At 35.5% G+C, this 21,141-nt stretch overlaps 1 protein-coding gene across 1 annotated transcript in view; it reads left to right on the forward strand.

Annotated features, from left to right (window-relative positions):
• GRIN2B (glutamate ionotropic receptor NMDA type subunit 2B) overlaps window positions 1–20,622 on the forward strand; it is a 446,579-nt gene extending 425,957 nt beyond the window's left edge. Inside the window, exons 9-12 of the mRNA XM_074194545.1 lie at window positions 9,511–9,671; window positions 12,010–12,197; window positions 16,848–17,086; window positions 18,745–20,622. Coding sequence (XP_074050646.1) covers window positions 9,511–9,671; window positions 12,010–12,197; window positions 16,848–17,086; window positions 18,745–20,622 — 2,466 coding nt within the window. The remainder of the gene's footprint in view (window positions 1–9,510; window positions 9,672–12,009; window positions 12,198–16,847; window positions 17,087–18,744) is intronic.
• The last annotated feature ends 519 nt before the right edge of the window (window positions 20,623–21,141 follow it).

Here is a 21,141-nt window from a genome sequence, read left to right on the forward strand (position 1 = left end):
TGAATGAATATTTTTAATAAAATATCTCCAAAGAACTCACTTAATGTGTATAATTTCATTATTTTATTTCTCTTTTGTGTCAATTTATAGGTCACTATAATTTAAGAAGGCAGTTGTGTGTGCTGCTCTCTATTGTTAACCCTAGCCCAGGCCAAGTCCATTTATATACATGTCTTATTTCCTCTAATGAATTTTAATAACTGACATTTATATATTAATCTCATTTGAGAGTAGAATGTGAATTGTCATCTTTTACCCCTTTTAAAGGGTCAGTTAGGTAGCCCAGTGCTGGACTTGAAGGCAAGAGACTCATCTTCCTGAGTTCAGAGCTGTGTGACTTTAGGCAAGTCACTTAACTGTTTGCCTCAGTTCTTGTTTTGAAAAATGAGTTGGAGAAGGAAATGGCAAAGCACTCCAATGTCTCTGCCAAGAAAACTCAAATGGATTCATGAAGAGTTGAACCCAACTGAAAAATCACTGAACAGGGGCGGCTAGGTGGCGCAGTGGATGGAGCACCAGCCCTGGAGTCAGGAGTGTCTTACTTCAAATCCGGTCTCAGACACTTAATAATTATTTAGTTGTGTGGCCTTGGGCAAGCCACTTAATCCCATTGCTTTGCAAAAATAAAAAACTAACCTAAAAAAAAAGAAAAATGACTGAACAACCCTTTCATAGATGAAAATTCAAGATTTAGAAATTAAATGATTTGCCTTATACTCTCATAGTCACTACATGTTAGAGATAGGACATGTAGTCTTTCAGATTACAAATTCTGCTCCTACAATGAACTGCTGAAAAGTCATAATCAGGAGAACACTGTCATAGTAATAGCAATATTATTCCATGATGAACTGTGAATGACTTAGCTTTCTGCAGCAATGCATGATCCAAGACTATTCCAAAGAATTTATGGTGAAATATGCTATCCTCCTCCAGAGAAAGAACTAATGGAGTCTAAAAACAGAATGAAGCATATTTTTTAACTTCCTTTATTATTCTTGGGGTTTTGGGGGGTCTATCTTTTCTTTTGCAGCATGACTAATATGGAAATATTTTGCATGACAGTACCTGTATAATCGATATCAAAGTGCTTTTCTTCTCAAGTGCCAGAGGGAAAGGAGATAAAAGAATATGAAACTCAGATTTTAAAAAGTGAATATTAAAAGGTTTTTGTTTACATGTGATTAAGAAAAAATAAATACAAAATTAAATATAAAAAATTAATCAACAACAGCAAAAAAGAAAACATATGAGGGAAAGAATATTGAAATAGGAAAGTTTAATTCTGGTTTTCTCTCTACCTAATTTTACTAGGTTACCTGTGGCTAGTTGCTTAACTACTCTGTTCTTTAGTTTCCATTTCTGTGAAATGGTAACTTTTCCAATGGAATTTTACAATGAATAATGAGAATGACAGATTAAGTGATTTGTCCAGGACCACATAGCTATTTAGCATCTGAGGCTGGATATGAACCCAGATCTCCTTAGCTGACTCTGAATGAGATGATACTGATGAATGGAATGTAATAAAAGAAAGGAGAAAGGAAATGTAAATAGTAAAAATAATATATAAGCACAAAGTATTATACTAACAAAGATGGTGCATCCTTTAAATAGAATCATAGTCTCAATAGGACTCCAATGTTTTCTCAATTTCTCATAAATAATAAAACAGCCAAAGAATTGTCTTTTTTTCTTACCTAGTGTGTCCCAAGGAAGGCTGAGTGACTTACTGAATTGATTCTTTTGTTGTAATTCAAATGTAAAACTAGGAGTAACTGGATGAATATTTATTATGGCATTGTCAAGCTTTGAAGACAAAAGCCTCTAGATTGTATATCTCATAAAGATTCTCTTCATACTGGATGTACAATATTCAGTTTCTACAAGGTCACACTATTAGTTGCATTCTGATTCTACTAAAATTGAGTGAAAAGAATATGTTCTTTAAAGAAATATTACTGCTCAAGAAGGCTTTTCTTAGTAGTCCTCTCTTGGCTCATTTTGTTTGATCAATTTTCCTATGCCAACTGACATTTATATCATCTGATTCTAATTAACCTCATTAAGATTGTATGACTCCCTAAGGATAAAAGTGTACAGTCTCGTGGGCAGAGCAAAGACTTTGGAGACTTAGTTGACATTTTTCAAAAGATGTTTACATTTTGCTTTGATTCAAACTCTGATCCCCAGTTTTTTTAACTTTAGATAAGTCATATCTTCTTGTCACTCTTCAGAAAATAATATCAAACACCTGGATGGAGGGAAAGAGTTAAAGAATAAACATTCTCATCAATATGACTATTATCACTGATAGCAGACCACTCTATCCTCCTCCAGACTCCAGATTTAGAAAACTAAACTTAACTTTCTGTGACTAATTTAGAAGTGAACTTTTCCTCCCTTCCCATCTTGAATGCTTATAAAACTTGCTGTCTATTCCATCTATATCTCAGCATGCATTTTAATTACTTGTTGCATGTCTACAGAAACACATAATTTGAGAGTTGAAAGGGACTTCAGTGACCATTTAATCTAATACATGAAAATACATTCAGTAACACACCCAATGAGTGGTCATCTAACCTCTATATGAAAATCTTAAGGGAGAACTCAGTACTTCTTGAGGCCACCAAGCTTTCAGATATCTCTAATTTCTAGCAAATTTTTCTAGAGATCAAGCCTCAGTTAACCTTTCAAGAACTGTAGCTTCTCATTCTTCCTTTTGGAACTCAACAGAATAAAGTTCTTTTTCTATAAGACAATCCATGAAATTTTTAAATCTCTCTCAGGCTCCCACCAAGTCTTTTCCTTTCAGGCTCAACAAGTGCATTTTCTTTCAAAGAATAAAGCCAAGATCCTAACCTATTCCCTTTGAATTCTCTTCAATGTCCTTCTCAATTTTCTTTAATGGTATCTGTTGACTATCAAGCTCATGCCAATTAGTCTTTTTATGATGTTTAGTTTCACTAGGAGTTGACTGTTGCTTTGGAGCTATATTCCCAAGCAAATGACTTTATGAAAAGACTCATTCCTGCCTTTTGTTCTGCTAAGGGTCTCACTAAGACCATTAATTATGTCTTTAACAAGATTTGAACCCTCCTCTTCATCTTGCCCTCCTCTCCACCTCCAACTCCTACCAACTTAGAGCAGTAGTTTACAATCATGCTTCTTTGGGTTTCTCATAGTGTATAGACAATATAAGCATTTGACATATAAATGTTCAATAAATATGAATGGAAGATAGACTGGAAGTAAGTGAGTCAGGAAGGAAAGATGGAAGGAAAGCAGGAAGGAAGGAAGGAAGGAAAGGAAGAAAGAAAGAAAGAAAGAGAAAGAAAGAAAGGAAGGAAGAAAGAAAGAAAGAAAGAAAGAAAGAAAGAAAGAAAGAAAGAAAGAAAGAAAGAAAGAAAGAGGGGCAGCTAGGTGGCACAGTAAATAAAGCACGGGCCCTGGAGTCAGGAGTATCTGGGTTCAAATCCGGTCTCAGACACTTAATAATTACCTAGCTGTGTGGCCTTGGGCAAGCCACTTAACCCTATTTGCCTTGCTAAAAAAAAAGAAAGAGAAAGAAAGAAAGGAGTAAGGGAAGGAAGAGGAAAAGTAAGAAAGAGACAGGCCGTGGGGGAGGGTGCGGCGGCAGACACACACACACACACACACACACACACACACACACACACACAGAGAGAAAGAGAGAGAGAGAGAGAGAGAGAGAGAGAGAGAGAGAGAGAGAGAGAGAGAGAGAGAGACTGAATGATTCTTGGCTTTCTCCCCACCCAGAGTAATAGCAGATTTGATTCTGTCTATGGGAAAGAAACAACAAACAAAAAAAGATACATAATAATTGACACTCTTCTCTTTTACAGACAAGTTATTTTGTTTGTATGGAGTCCTTTGTCCAAATGTATGGACTTCTTTCCCTTTGTATGATTGGCAATACTGTTTCACCTTTAGAGCAGCATGATGCTGTCTTGGACCATGTGACTACTTCAGAGACTTGAATTCCTATTCCCTACTGTCTGCCAGGAGGATGAAGTGAGATTACACAGTTCTCTTAACATTCTATGAATGTCTGACCCTTGCAAAAGTATGTGCTTATGGTAATTGCTGTAAGATGTGTGTTGGATTCAAAGGGGAGGGATTTGGCAGGTAGCACTCCTTTGAGAAAGCGAAGCAAATTTTGTGCTTACACATGTTATCCAGCCCTGATTTACTGTGTTGCTTCACTTGCTGGGCTAAGCAGGGGAAGCTCCTGTACAACCCTGTTTGTATTTGAGAGAGGATGGGGAAGCACACATATTGCACTGAGAATTAAAAGCGCTGAATTCTAGTCCTATCTCAGGTAGTAGCTGGCTGTGTGACTTTGAACCAATCCTTTAAAATCTTTTACCTTCAATTTATGTGGCTCAAAATGAATTTTGTTTTGAGAATTCTAGCCTCTTCTGACAATTCAATATTTTCCCTTTTCTCTTTTACCTTCCATGGAGCAGTTGTGGTTTTTAGCTATTTCCTTGATTTTGTCTCAGAGAAAAATAAATGTTCTAGGCAAAGGAGAAAGTTGTTTTTATTTTTCTCCTGTAAAGAACAAAAGATAGTCAGCTGGGGTGCATTGTAATTTTATCCATTTTTTTCTAGATTTTTTTTTTGCAAGGCAAATGGGGTTAAGTGGCTTGCCCAAGGCCACACAGGAGGTAATTATTAAGTGTCTGAGACCAAATTTGAACCCAGGTACTCCTGACTCCAGGGCCGGGGCTTTATCCCCTGCGCCACCTAGCCGCCCCAATTTTATTCATTTTTAAGACAGAATGAGTTTTGTTCTCCAGTCCTTCTCCTTCACACTAGGTTTTGTTTTGTTATATGTAAGTTGTTTCTCAGAGTCTTCCTTCGTGGATTTTTAGCCAAACTAGTCCTTGGTAATTTACTGTTTCTCAAAGCCCCAGAAAGCATTGATCACAACTCAGGGTTAAATAAGTGACATTTAATACTTCACAGCCTGGGCTAAGTTATATTACAAGGGCATTTTTTGTAATCATCAAAGGATTTGGAAGATTATTATTTTTTTTCATTCTTTTCCACAGAGCTTCAGAAGCACATTGTTAGCAATGCTAGGTGACTCAAAGTTGGTCCTTAGGTTCAAGAAAATTGAACATTTTAAAGTTCTGGTACCAGTTATTGATTTATAGTATATTTGTTGTTGTTGCTGCTGCTGCTGCTGCTGTTTAAAATTTAGTGATTTACATAGTTGAAGTTAGGAGGCTCAAAGAAGAAAGCACATGTACTTCCGATTCCTGCTTGGCTAGACCAAACTGCCCATTTGAGACACAAAGCGGGCAAAAGATCTCTTGGCTTTAGGAAAACCTTAATGGTTATGTTAAATGTTTTGATGTCAAAAATTTATCTTCACACTTTCTATTCTAGATTCTGTGCCTTGATCACTTTTTTAGTGTGGAAGAAAAAATATTAGTACTGTTTGTACTCTGTCTTTTAGGTACAAGGCTGATGATTTTTTAATTAATTTAATATTATTCTAAATTAAAGCATTTTTCTGAATGGAAGGAAATATCCTAACTTGCAGAAACCCTCTATTCCTTTGGAAATCTCTCTAACATTGAACATTTTAAAGTAACTGTATAAAAATTTTAAAGAAAAAGTTGTAGATAATATTAAATACTTTTGTTATTTAGTGTGATGTGGGGTTATCAACACAAATACTGAACCTTAAAAATATAGTTAAAATAAAATGACAAAATATATAGGTAAGATTTTAAAATTTTATTCTCTAAGCTCTGACCTTGAAATCTTAAGATGGAGACCATCGATCCAAGATGATACCCCTGACCTAGGAAAGAAATCAGACTTTATATAAAAGCAGAGAAGTAGAAGAAATCATTAATTTCCTTAGTGACCTAACCATAGAAGCTACACAATATCTCTGCTCGCAAGTGCTCCTCTCAGATTATCAATTTGTACAATATTATTTGAAACTTTTCTTGTGTCTTCCTGAAAGGGCAGTCTCCCAGCATATTGCTTATTGTCCTCATAAGTCTGCAATTAGCACAGGGAGAGAATCATTGGAGTCTTAATTTCTTACAAGGTGACTGATATAAAGTCTGAGTAGGATACTAAAGAAGTCATTTTTTACCATGGTATAGTTATGAATTATCATTGATTAACAGGGTATAGGTGTGATAGTAATTTGAGACATTAAATGCCGGATCTAAAATCAAAGATCCCAGTTCAAATTTTACCTCTGACACTTAGATCCCATCACTTGGGGAAGTCATATAATTCCCTTTTAAAATGAGGACGATAGGTATGATGACTTCTGAGGTTCCTTCCAACTGTAGTTCTCTCCTGGTTTGTATTTTTACTATTGGAGAAGGAATGCATGAATGATATAATGGGAATCATACTAGACATAGTCCCTGTGTCCTGAGTTAATAGTCTAGGATAAGGATTCAGTATAAGCACTTACATGAAATAACTAAAGAGTACATTTACAGCCTACCTTAATGTGCTAATAATATATGAAATACAGACAGTATGTCCCAGTCAGAAGAATTCTTCTTTTGCATGCTCTTCTTTTAAAAACTTTCAAGGATTTCTGCTGCCAGAAAAAAGAGTTCAAATTATGGCCTGACATTCAGGGTCTTCCAAAATGACAACACACTACCTTATCAACACTATATTATATTACTCTACTGAATGAAATCTATGATTGAGCTAATTTAGACCTTTTGGAAGGAACTTTCTGTTCATATCTATGAATAACAGAAGTGTTCTTGACCAAACAGGAAAGGGAGAGACTAAGAGATAAAGAAAGAGACACAGAGAGAATCAAAGGATAAAATGGAAAATTTTGATTACCTAAAATGAAAGCAATTATGAACAAATAGAATCAATGCAATTAAAATTAGAAAGGAGATAAGTAATTGGAATAATATCTTTATAATAACTTCATATAAAGGTCTAATTTCTGAGATATATAGGGAACAAATTAAAATTTATTAGCATTCACCAACTGATAAATGGTGTGATAAAAGAATGTGAAGTGTTAGGTTTCAAAGGAAAAGATCTGAGCAATCAACAAACATTAGAAAAACACCATCAAGTAATAATTTGATAAATGCAAATCGAAACAACTCTGATGTTCCATTTTATGCTTATTAGACTGGCAAAAATGACCAGAGCAAAAAAAAATATTAGAAGAAGAAAAAAAACACTATTGGTGGAAATATGAATTGGTTTACTCATACTAGAAAGCAGTTTGGAATTATGCCCAAAAAAGTCACTAAACTGTGCATACATACTCTGTGACCCATCAATGCCATACCTCCCCTAGGTCTATACCCTAAAGAGATAAAAGAAAAAAGGGAAAAACCATAGGTATAAAATATATAATAGCTCTCTATTTTTGGTGGCAGAGAATTAGTGTGCCCATCAATTGAGGAGTAGATGAATATAATGCAATAATTTTATGATATATTGAATGTAACAATACTGTTGAACAAGAAGAAATGATAAAAGAGATAGTTTTAGACTACTTTGGAAGATTTGTATAAAATGATACAGAGTGAAGTTCTTGATTAGGAAGCAACTTATATGATAAAAATAACATTGTAAGGATAGTTCAAATCATTAAGCATTTATAAAGCTCCTATCCTTGCTAAGCAGTAGAGAGACAAAAAATCAATTTTTCATTACACCTCCTCAATAGTCCCTCCTTTCAAGGAAATCACAGAAAAATGGGGCAGATAGACTTCAAAGAACTATATACAACTAAGACATACAGGATAATGTAGAGGGAGTCAGGAAGAAATAAAAGGTTTCTTGCATAATTTGAGATTATTTTTGAGATTTGAAGAATCAAGGATACCAGGAGGTGGAGAGGACAATGGATGCCCAGAGTCTCAAGATGGAGTATTTCATTTGAGAAATGGCAAGGAGACCAGTGTTATTATACTATAGATTACATGGAGAACTATAAAGAAAAAACATGCAAATAACTTTGAAAGATATAAGGACTCTGTTCAATACAATAAACAAGAATATTTCCAGAGAACTGATGACAAAGCATGCTACTTGGCTCCTGACAGAGAAATGAAAAATTGAAGATGTCAAGTGAAAAATAATTTTGTATGTGGTCAATAGGGAAATTTTTTTCACTTCACTGTGCATATTTTTAACAAGGGTTTTGCATTTGTATAATTTTAAGGGATGTGGGTTCATGGGAGAAAAAATGATCATTAATATGAATTAAAAAATTAATTAGACCTTGTTCCAATAAGACACCCTCTACTTTTCTGACTCCATGCATCTTCTCATGCTCATGCCTGGATTCTTTCCTCCCTCTTCAGCTGTCAAATTCTTACCAATCTTTAGAACAAAATTTGAATATCAACACTCCTCCATAAAATCCTTCCCATTCCCCCAGCCAGTCATTACTTTTCCCCATGACTTTACAAAGTACTTTGTTTTTTTTAATTTTTCTTTTGCATTTATCAAGTAATATAATCTATTATAGTTAATGGTATAAGGTGAGCAAGAGTGTATGCTCCATGAGGGAAGGAGATACATCTTAGCTCCTCTCCTAGCACAGATCTATCTAATGTGAGCTTAATAATTGGGCAATGATGTTTATTAGCAAATTATACACACACACACACACACACACACACAAACATATATATATATATATATATATATATATATATATATATATATATATATATATATATATATATATATGAGGAAATAGCAATCCAGAACAGAAGTTGTTTAATAAGAGGGTAATCAGAAAAAAAAAAGTTGATGAAATAGGAGTGAGAATCCATTTTTTAATCTAAGGAGGATTAGTAGTAGGCTATTTTGATGGAGACTTATGGCCTTCTCGAAATAGTATTTGAAGATTGTTCTGCTAGCTGGTTTTGGGACAGATGTCTTTTTTATTCAATTGAATCACTACAGAAGCTGGGAAGTTCAAATTTCAGGTGTACATATATATATATATATATATATACACATATATGCAAATATATATGCACATATATATGCATATATATATAAATACTATAGATCATCTTCTCCTTGATTTTCTCTTTTCTCTAGGTCTCCATCTGCTGTCTCCCAGTTTTCTTCTACCTCTCTGATCATTCTTTCTCAGTCTTCTTTATCCAACTTTTGTCATGAAGCTTCTTCTCCTCTCCATTTATATTCCCTTTATGCTTTATATTTAAATTGAATCTATGGAACCCATTAAGAAAAGGAAAACAAACTATCAGATTCAAGTATTAAAATCACTGTACCTACCTTCCACATTACTTGGCTCACCATTGGCATTTAACAAATATTGGTTTACCTAATTAAATTCTATTTTCAGATATCTATTGTCATTTTAAATAGAAACAATATGTTGTGGCATATTTCAGTCAAATGTTCTTCACTGTAAATCCACAAATAATTTTTCTTCATTCCATTTCAAAGTTTTCTTCTTTCTTCTTTCTCCAGTTCCAGAGACCGAATGACTTCTCACCTCCATTCCGCTTTGGAACTGTGCCCAATGGTAGCACAGAGAGGAACATTCGCAATAATTATCTTGAAATGCATACTTACATGGGAAAATTCAACCAGAAGGGTGTGGATGATGCATTGCTCTCTCTGAAGACAGGGTGAGAACTCTAAGCTCAGAGTCCTTCATAATAATTTTATTTCTAAAATTCCTAAAAGAAATGATTTTCTGTCTATTTTTTTTTCTTTTCTCAATGCCCAGTACAGTGTTCTTCATGTAATAAACACTTAACTTATGTTTATTTACTTGAATTGACAAAGCAGAATAAGAGTGCTAAGAATTTACATTTAGTAAGATATGATTGTTTTATCTCCCCAAGAGCTTTTAATTTAAAATTGGCAGTAGTTATGGGAGACATTTATTTTCTTCTATGTTTTTAAAAGATTAACTTTTGATAGATGTAGAGAAGGGGAAAATGGAGAATGTGCTTTAATAGGGAGCTGAAATAGTAGAGCTATTGATTATGAAATGAAAACTTGCTCAATGAGAAGGACCAAAGATAATCCTGAGATGTAGACTTTTGAGGTAATAGGGATGGGGGACAAGGCTATGAGAAGCAACCATAAGAAGATAGAAATCTTTTCAGACAACAATCATGAATGTATTGTTTGAATTCCCATCTCAGCTTCTTGTAACATTTCATTACTCCTGCTATATTTTTAATTATTGATAATATGGTTCTATTAATGCATCTATTTATGCACAAACACACCGATACCTGCTTCCAAAGGCACTAACTTTGGGATGGCACAAAGTAGGAGGAATTTTATGGATAGTCCTAAAGTTAGGCCTATTTTCTGTGTGATTGACAATGAAAAGTGTCCTTCCTACCAAATACATTCTCTTTCTCTCTCTCTCTTTCTCTCTCCCTCTCTCTCTCCCATCACACAGGCATAGCCAAATACAGTGAATTTATTTTGTAAATACTTTTGCTATACCTTCATATATAAATATTCTCTTCCTCACTAGAATGTAAGCTCTTTGAAGATAACTCTTTTCACTGTTGTCTATGTCACTATTGTCATGGATTGCTTAATTATTGCTTGTGGATTGGTAAAAACCAATACAAGTTTACAGCTTCTCAGTGAAATATTGGCTTAAAAATTGACTGTAGTACTGAGACTTATATATGTTCAAACAGCCATTTTTTTCTCCTAGTTCTAATATCCTGTTTTGTTTTTGTTGTGCTTTTAATAAAATGGTAGACATTAAGATTTGTTTTTCTTGAGAAAGATTGAACCTGAGTCTTACTTTCTTTTTTTTTTTAAAAAAATTGATAACTTTTGCTAATTTACATAAACACTAAACAAACTACAAAGTCTTTTGAAATCAATAAGCAAATTAAGGAAATTAACATTAATGTTTATGGAAAATCATCATATATATGTCCCCACACTTTTTTAAGAATTATCTTTTTTTTTGAAATTGACTTTAACTTGAATAACAGGCTAGTACCAACATAGTCCATTGACTTTATTTGTTTTTTGGGGTTTTTTTTGCAAGGCAGTGGGGTTAAGTGGCTTGCCCAAGTCCACATGGCTAAGTAATTATTAAGTGTCTGAGGCCAGATTTGAACTCAGGTACTCCTGACTCCAAGGCCAATGCTCTATCCACCACGCCACCTAGCTACTCCCATTGACTTTAACTTGTATTTTTTTGTCTTGATATATCTTGCTTTATGTATTTGTATTCATTCTGAAAAAATTTTAAGATCTGCTCTTTTCATTCTATATTAGTGAATGTATTTCTTCATGTATTTATTTTTATTCTTTGTATTTTATTGTTTTGTAAGTGATTTATTAATACTCCATTTTATGTACATACCATAATTATTTTCTAATTAACAGGGACTTATTTTATTTCTAATTTTTCCCATAGAAGCAGTACCCTTATAATATTTTTCACTATCCATGACTTCATTTTTTTTGAGGGGAAAAGCATTAATAAATCTAGTAGTGGAATTCCTGGATCAAAGATTAGTGGTTTTAAAATTTTTTGTAAATCATATAATCACATAATTGCTTTCCAAATATAATGCCATATTGTTTTCCAACTATATAGTTGGACCTAGTCACAGCTTCACCAGCAGTGAATTCATATGCTCACTTTAGATTTTTCCATATTTAGCCCTTTTGCCAATTTAATGGACATAAATTTTCTCAGAGTTGTTTTAATTTTTATTTCAATGATCATTTATGATTTGAGCACTCACCCCCCCCACTGATCTTTGGGTTTCTTCTTTTGAAAAGTAACTTTCCCCATCTTTTTACCATTTATATTTGGGAAAAGACTGAGTCTTATTTTCACACAACTGCTTCGTTTCGTATGGAGTGACATGGAATCTTGTTTATTCAGAAGCATAGTTCCATAATCATATTAATTTAAATTGTATTGGAACTCTGTATTGAAATTTTGCTTTGCTCTCTTTCTCTGCTCAGGAAGCTGGATGCCTTCATCTATGATGCCGCAGTGCTGAACTATATGGCAGGCAGAGATGAGGGTTGCAAGCTGGTGACTATTGGTAGTGGAAAGGTATTTGCTTCTACAGGCTATGGCATTGCCATCCAGAAGGATTCAGGATGGAAGCGCCAGGTGGATCTTGCCATTCTGCAGCTCTTTGGTGATGGTGAGTTAAGAAATAGGAAAGTATCTATTGATATATACATGATGGCCAATCAGATATCAGTTTTTCCTTCCTTCTCTCTCATTCTGACCCTTAGTGTTTCAGTATAGTATAGAATATCTAGGACCACTTTATAGATTGTGAAAAGTAAAAATTATACCAGGGTGATATATTTAACACAGATCCAGATCTTTAGAGTCAAAGCAAAAAAATGGCTATAGTAAATAACTATTCCGTTTTGGGGAAGATCCATCTTGTTTATTTATACTGACAAGAGTCAGAAAAGCAAACTTTTAAGACTTTACCTGTATCACCATTCACCAAGTGACATCAGTAGTTAGAAGAAAAAAAAATGTAAACTCCAAAATGAAAAAAAATGATTTGAACATTATTGTAGGGAACCAAAGGAGGACAAATCTGGATTGTATCCTTCTTTCCAATGCTTTTCCAATTACAGTGTAGAGTAAGTCATCACTTAAAAGTAATAACAATATCCCTGTATATAGGAATGTTTGCAGTAATGAAACAACAATGAACAGAAAATTTAGAAACACCAGCTCAGATTAGACACTTCAAAGTTCAAATGCTTAACCAAACTCTAGGTATAAAACAAGTTCATGAAGTTATTTTGGACTTTGCTATTAAGGTTAAAGTTAGAGTATATATATATTCCAAGTCTTCTGTCTTTTATATTTTCTGTATTTTATATATGATGAATCACGCACACAAGAGTTTTATTTGAGAAATGTTGAGAAGTAGAACTGAGGTTGGTGGTCACATTTTATTTATCAGTGCTGGTTATCCTTAAAGTGCATATATTTACTACAAAGCAGTAAACCTAAAATCCTTTTGAGAACTCTATTTTCTTCTTTATTCATCTCCCAAAAGAGAATTGGTTATGAATCCAACTTGATCAGCATTTTTAGATAAAGAAAAAAGACATTGTCTCAACCAGAATGCACCTGATGCACTTCATTCTCTGGCCTGTGACCTCACATCTCCAGGTACCTGCTGAATATCTCCACTTGGATGTCTTGCCAACCCCTTAAAGTTTAGGCTCTATAGGGTTATGACTGCATTAATCATCTCTAGAGAGCAGAGATAGAAACACTGTGTGGAAATAATAGCAAGGCAGATTTCAATATAGTATTTTGAAAGATTACTCATAGCAGAATGTATTACTATACAAAAGAATGCACTCTCATGTCCATGTCCTTAACTGCATTTATTAGTTACAAATGAGGGTTCCATGAGGGTCAGAAGAGAGTATAGAGAAGAGACAGTTAAAGCATCATAAATTTTAAAAGAGAAAAGAAGGTAAAGTAATAAACTTCCTCCTCACTAAGGGTATATGTATATGCTATATGCCTGTCAAGGACATTATAAAGTCAAGGGAGTTTGGACAAGATGATCTCTAAGGTGCTTTACACTCTAAGATTCATTGATTCTTTGATTCACCTCAAACCAGTTACTCTTCTTTCACGCATCCATAATGGAAAGCTTACAATTATATTTGACTCTTACCTCTGTTTTCTCTTCTCTCATATCCAAGCAATCATTAAGTTCTATTGATTTTACATATACTATTATTCTCACATTGATCCCTTTATTTCCGATACTCTTGTTTGAAGGGTTTACTAATCTTATATTGGGACATAAGATATAATTGCTTCTGAAATAAACTTTTCCTTCCATCTCTTCCCTTATAATCTACTCTATTCACAGGTTAAAAATTCTAAAACACTGATCATATCATTCTTCAATGGTTATCACTGATAAGATTCACTATAGTATTAGAAATGTTAGCTTCATCAATAAGAAAAGAAAAAATGACAGAATTAGAATTGGGAAGGAAGAAACAAAACTCACTATTTGCAGATGACATGATGGTATACATAGAGAATGCTAAAAATTCATCTAAAAAACTACTGGAAACAATTAGCAATGGTGCAGGATATAAAATATACCCATATAAATCCTCAGCACTTCCATATATTACTAGGAAGATACAACAGAAAGAACTAGAAAGAGAAATTCCATTTAAAATAACTTAAGACAACATAAAATACTTGGGAGTCTATCTGCCAAGGCAGACTCAAAAACTGTGAAAATAACCATATGACACTTTTCACACAAATAAAATCAGATTTAAATAATTGGTTAAATATCAACTGTTCATGGATAGACCAAGCTAATATAATAAAAATTACAGGTCCACCTAAAATAAACTACTTATTTAGTGCCATGCCAATTAAACTTTCAAAACATTACTTTAATGAACTAGAAGAAATTGTAGCTAAATTCTTATGGAGAAGCAAAAGTCAACAATAATACAGGATTTAATGAAAAAAAGAGCAAAAGAAGGTGATTTAGCCTTACCAGATCTAAAATTATATGATAAAGTCATCAAAGCTGCCTGGTACCAGCTAAGAAATAAGAGTGGTGGGTCAGTGGAATAGACTAGGTGCAAAAGAGACAGCAGGAAATGAATATAGTAATCTGCTGTTTGCTAGAACCAAAAAATCAAGCTTCTTGGATAGGAACTCACTCTTTGATTAAAAACAAGTGGGAAAATTGGAAGATAGTATGGCAGAAACTTGGATTAGATCAACATCTCACACCGTATACCATGATTAGATCAAAATGGATGCAGAAATTAAACATAAAAGAATATTATAAGCACACTAGGAGAACAAGGAATGGTTTTCCTGTCAGATCTATGGAAAGGGGAGCAGTTTATGATCATGGAAGAGATAGATAACATCATAAAAATAAACTGGATAATTTTGATTGCATTAAATTAAAAAGCTTTTGCACAAACAAAACCTCTGTAAACATGATCAAAAGAAATGTAATAAATTGGGAAACAATTTTTACAACTAGTATTTCTGATAAAGGACTCATTTCTAAAATATATAGAGAAGTGAGTCATATTTATAAAAAAAAACAATCATTCCCCAATTGGCAAATGGTCAAAGTATATTCAAAGGCAATTTGCAAATGAGGAAATCAACATTATCTATAGTCATATGAAAAATTGCTCTAAATCATTATTGAATAGAGAAATGAAAATTAAAGCATCTCTGAGATACCACCTCACACCTCTCAGACTGGCCAATATGACCAGAAAGGACAAGGATCAATGTTGAAAGGGATGTTGGAAATCTGGGACACCAATGCATTGTTGGTGGAGCCGGGAACTGATCCAACCTTTCTGGAGAGCAATTTGGAATTATTCTCCAAAGGGCAATAAAAATGTGCATGCTTTGATCCAACAATCCCACTACTGGATCTATACCCTGAGAAGATCATGAAAAAGGGTAAAAATATTACATGTACAAAAATATTCATAGCAACTGTTTGTGGTGGCAAAGAATTGGAAATTGAGGGGATGTCTATCAGTTGGGGAATGGCTAAACAAATTGTGGTATATGTATATAATGGAACACTGTTGTTCTATTAGAAATCAGGAGGGGTGGGATTTCTGAGAAGCCTGGAAAGACTTGCATGAACTGATGTTGAGAGATGGGCAGAATCAGAAGAACATTGTACACTCCAAGTTGATGATCAACCTTAATGGACTTGCTTACTCCATCAGTGCAATAATCAGGGACAATTTTAGGGTATCTGTGATGGAGAATATCATCTATATCCAGAGAAAGAACTGTGAAGTTTAAACAAAGACCAAAGATTATTACCTACAATTTTTTTAAAAAAGTTGTCTTATGTACTACATAATTTTCCTATCTCTGATATTTCATTTCTTCATCAAGGATATTTTTTTTTTCCTTTCAACACATTCAATTTTGATCAATGCATGGCATGGAAACAATGCAAAGATTATCAGATTGCCTTTTGTGGGAGGGAGGAGGGAGTCAAGGGATAGTGAAGGAAAAATTGTAAAATTGGAAACGTTACTAAAAATGATAAGTAGAAACTACTATTGTATATAATGGGAAAAGAAAATATTTATTTAAAAAAAGAATTCTAAAACAATGATTATATCATTCTTTAATAGTTCCTCATTGCCTTGAGAAAACAGTCCAAATGTACCATAGCATTAAAAACCCTATAAAAGCTGGTCTTTACCATACTTTCCATTATTACCTTCTATTACTTCTCTATACAAACTCCAGACAAACTGGTCAACTCACTGACTCCAAGATACTTTTTTTCCCCCTTTCCCACTCCTTTAACTTTACTCCTCTGTCTGTTTTTCTGTCTCTGTCTCTCAGTCTCTCTATTTCTCTCTCTGACTCTGGCTCTGGTTCTCTCTGTGTTTAAGTTAAAATACTACCTCCAGGTTGGAGTGATCATTTCTTCCCTATTGTAATTTATTGACTTGCATTATAGTTATTTTTAATATGTTATATCTCCACTTTTAAATTTTGTTCTTCTTAAAAGTTAAGACTATAACTTATGACTTGCATATGTACTGTTTTGTGGGAATCAGTAACTATTCCATAAATGCATTCATGGATGAATGAATATATTATAATTAAAACAAACCTCACCTCATTTTTCCTCTCTCTTGATTCTCTTTTTTTTCATAAACTTTATTGATAGTAATTTTTTCCTCCATCTTCATATTCTCTGTTTTCTCACAACTTCTTTTGTTTCTACTCCTTAATCCCCATTTCTTCTTGTCTTTAGGGGAGATGGAAGAACTGGAAGCTCTCTGGCTTACTGGAATTTGTCACAATGAAAAGAATGAGGTCATGAGCAGCCAATTGGATATTGACAACATGGCAGGTGTCTTCTACATGCTGGGAGCAGCCATGGCCCTCAGTCTCATCACATTCATCTGTGAACACCTTTTCTATTGGCAGTTCCGTCACTGCTTTATGGGAGTCTGTTCTGGAAAGCCTGGAATGGTCTTCTCAATAAGCAGAGTAAGTGCTTTTCTACATAAAGTTCATGATTTACACGGGATATTTGAGTGTATCATTGCATAAGGAGGCTAAATGACTGGTACTTCATGACCTTTGCTAAAGTATGAGAAAACTCATCATGCAAGGATTCCTAGAATTTTTCATACCCTCACATTTTGAAATAACTTAGACAATGGACATAATTCTCTTTTCTTTGTGGTATTTTGAGACTTTACTTCAATTAATGAAAAATGGAAAAAAATGCTATTTTCCAACCTTCTTTTATCATTAATTGATGCAATAAAACACTATGAGAAAGAATAGAGTGCAGAATCTGGAGTCAGGAAAAACCTGAATTTGAATCCTGTTTTTAGACACTGATCAATTCTCTAATTCTAAGTAAACCATTTAACCTTTCTCAGGCTCTGTTTTCTTGTCCCTCAAATGGAGATAATATCACTCAGGGATGTTCTCATATTAACTAGAAACAATTGTTAAATTTTCATTGTAATCATTTGCAACTTGGAAGTAGCAAGTGCCATAAATCAGGGCTCCATAGTTTATTGATTTTCTAGATTTTTAAAAAAATGCTATATAAACTATTAATAATACACATTAAACTTAAAAGTATGTGTAAACATTTTCCCAGCATACTCCTAATGGAACCCATCACATAGGATTATGGATCAATTGAGATAATGTATATAAATTATATTCCAGAACTATAGATTCTGTCTCTTCCAACTATCATTACTAGTCCACAAATTGCTAGGTTTCTGTCAAATCATGCTCACTATGACCTGTTTTCCTCACTGTCATGAGAAATCAACAGTGAAGACATATAAACACTGATAAGTAGAAAAGACCAAAGGAATGCAACTTCAAGATACAAGATCCTTAGAACTGAATAACTTCTGTAATGTCAGCAGTTGAATTTAGAAGTATAATTGTTTTTCTTCCTAGTTTTAGTACAAGAAACATATGTAGAGGTATTCACTGAATTCCCTCAGTAGGATTAGAAAATCAATGCATCTGTCTTATGAGTCTGATCACAAAGCTATAAACATAGCCAATAGGCACAAAACCAAACTAGAGTAATTAAAACCCTTTTATTCTTAAGATCCAAGTGTCAAAATACTCAAGTAGCTATTTCATAAAAAATTTTTTTTCTCAAATAGTTTCAGTAAGTCACTTTCCTGTGGATTCTTGAAAGGAAAAAAAAGAGCCAATTCTCTATTTCTTCTTTAGCCAGCAATGTGTGGTAAAATGGAGCTTGGTCTGGGACCTATTGTTTGCCAATTATTGAAAGCCATAGTGATTTGGGACCCATAAACCTCCCAAGATATCTTGCTAGGTTTCAGGCTATGTGGGTTCTTTACCCATTAGACCTAAATTAAATTATCCCTGACCTCACAAAGTTGCTGTAAGGATCATATTTTTTAATATACATGAAGAGCTTTGAAAATCTTTAGGTGCAATAGCAGCATTAGCTGTCTACCACATATGAGGTTTAATAGTATATTTACTAAATTGAAAATATGAATAAAGATATTTATCATTTCCTTCATTTCATATTTAACTTCTCTTGACCATTCAAGTAAGATAGTCTAATTGATTTCTTTCTTCATAGTAACACCATAAGAACCCTAATCTTTCCTCCTTTTTTTTTTTCACTTTAGGGTATTTACAGTTGCATCCATGGAGTGGCTATTGAAGAGCGCCAGTCAGTGATGAATTCTCCCACAGCCACTATGAACAATACACATTCTAATATCCTGCGCCTACTTCGTACTGCCAAGAATATGGCTAATCTGTCTGGTGTCAATGGATCCCCCCAGAGTGCCCTGGACTTCATCCGTCGTGAGTCATCTGTCTATGATATCTCTGAGCATCGACGCAGCTTCACACATTCTGACTGTAAATCCTACAACAATCCTCCCTGTGAAGAGAACCTCTTCAGTGACTATATCAGTGAGGTGGAACGAACTTTTGGCAACCTTCAACTGAAGGACAGCAACATGTACCAAGACCACTATCACCATCACCACCGGCCCCATAGCATTGGCAGTACAAGCTCCATTGATGGACTTTATGACTGTGACAACCCACCCTTCACCACCCAGCCAAGGTCAATCAGCAAGAAGCCATTAGACATTGGCCTGCCATCCACCAAACATAACCAGCTAAGTGATTTGTATGGCAAGTTCTCTTTCAAGAGTGACCGTTTTGGTGGCCATGATGACTTGATCCGCTCAGATGTTTCGGACATTTCTACTCACACAGTAACGTATGGAAACATTGAAGGCAATGCTGCCAAGAGACGGAAGCAGCAGTATAAGGATAGCTTGAAGAAGCGACCAGCTTCAGCCAAGTCAAGGCGAGAATTTGATGAGATTGAGTTGGCCTATCGCCGGAGGCCACCCCGCTCCCCAGACCACAAGCGCTACTTCAGGGACAAAGAAGGGCTACGGGACTTCTATCTGGACCAGTTCAGAACAAAAGAGAATTCTCCTCACTGGGAGCATGTGGATCTTACAGATATTTACAAGGAACGCGGAGATGACTTTAAACGTGATTCAGTCAGTGGGAGTGGTCCCTGTGCCAACAGAGCTCACCACAAGCATGGAACCAGTGAATTTGGAGCCAATGAGCGCAAACATGGTGTCGTCAGTGGTGTGCCAGCACCATGGGAGAAGAACCTGACTAACCTCGATTGGGAAGACAGGTCAGGTGGTAACTTCTGTCGCAGCTGCCCCTCTAAGCTACACAACTATACCACACCTGTGGCGGGGCAGAACTCCAGTAGGCAAGCCTGTATCCGGTGTGAGGCTTGCAAGAAAGCAGGCAACCTCTACGACATCAGTGAGGACAACTCCCTCCAAGAGCTTGATCAGCCCGCTGCCCCAGTGGCAGTGACATCGAATGCCTCTGCCACCAAGTACCCTCAGAGCCCATCCAATTCCAAGGCACAGAAGAAGAACCGGAACAAGCTACGCCGGCAGCACTCCTATGACACCTTCGTGGACTTGCAGAAAGAAGAAGCAGCCCTGGCCCCCCGAAGTGTAAGCCTGAAGGACAAGGGCCGTTTTCTTGAAGGGAGCCCCTATGCCCACATGTTTGAGATGTCAAGTGGTGAGACCACCTTTGCCAACAACAAGCCCTCAGTGCCCACTGTTGGACACCACCACCACAACAATCCTGGCGGCGGTGGCTACATGCTCAGCAAGTCGCTCTACCCTGACCGGGTCACACAAAACCCTTTCATCCCCACTTTTGGGGATGACCAGTGCTTGCTCCATGGCAGCAAATCCTATTTCTTCAGGCAGCCCACGGTGGCGGGGGGAACGAAAGCCAGGCCAGACTTCCGGGCCATCGTCACCAACAAGCCAGTGGTCTCAGCCCTTCATGCGGCTGTGCCAGGCCGTTTCCAGAAGGACATCTGTATAGGAAACCAGTCCAACCCCTGTGTGCCTAACAACAAAAACCCCAGGGCTTTCAATGGCTCCAGCAATGGGCATGTTTATGAGAAACTTTCTAGTATTGAATCTGATGTCTGAGTGGGGGAGGGGGTGGGAATGTGGGAAAGGGGACTGTGGGGGCTGTGGGGGGGAGGGTATGAGATCATTTGATACGTGTGTCATAGAGGGTGATGGGGTTTGAACTTGGTTCCCATTTATTCCTCTCTTGGTTCTTTATTTATTTGTGGGATCCTGGAGTCCTGATTTTCCTTGAAGACAGCACTGGTGACATCCTTTTTCGTCCTTTCTTTTGCAGTTCCTTCCTCTTTCCTTCATTCATCAGGCATTTCTCCTGTTAATAGTACATTGAAATATTGTATTCACATATCACAATGGGAAAAGGAAGTATACACATACAGAGGGGGAACAGAGCAGTGGGTCTTCTCTGGTATCTCAGCATGGACTGAATAGTTCTCCTTACACATACATTTGAATCAAACAAGGAGAGGTCAGAGGTGGTCACATGGGCCAAAGAACAGAACTCTTTCCCTAAATGATTTTGACTTCAAGTGAAGTAGAGGAGAGAATGAGTGAACTGTTGATGAATTACAAAGGGGC

This window comes from Macrotis lagotis, chromosome 7, assembly GCF_037893015.1.
Source record: "Macrotis lagotis isolate mMagLag1 chromosome 7, bilby.v1.9.chrom.fasta, whole genome shotgun sequence".
NCBI classification, from domain to species: domain Eukaryota; kingdom Metazoa; phylum Chordata; class Mammalia; order Peramelemorphia; family Peramelidae; genus Macrotis; species Macrotis lagotis.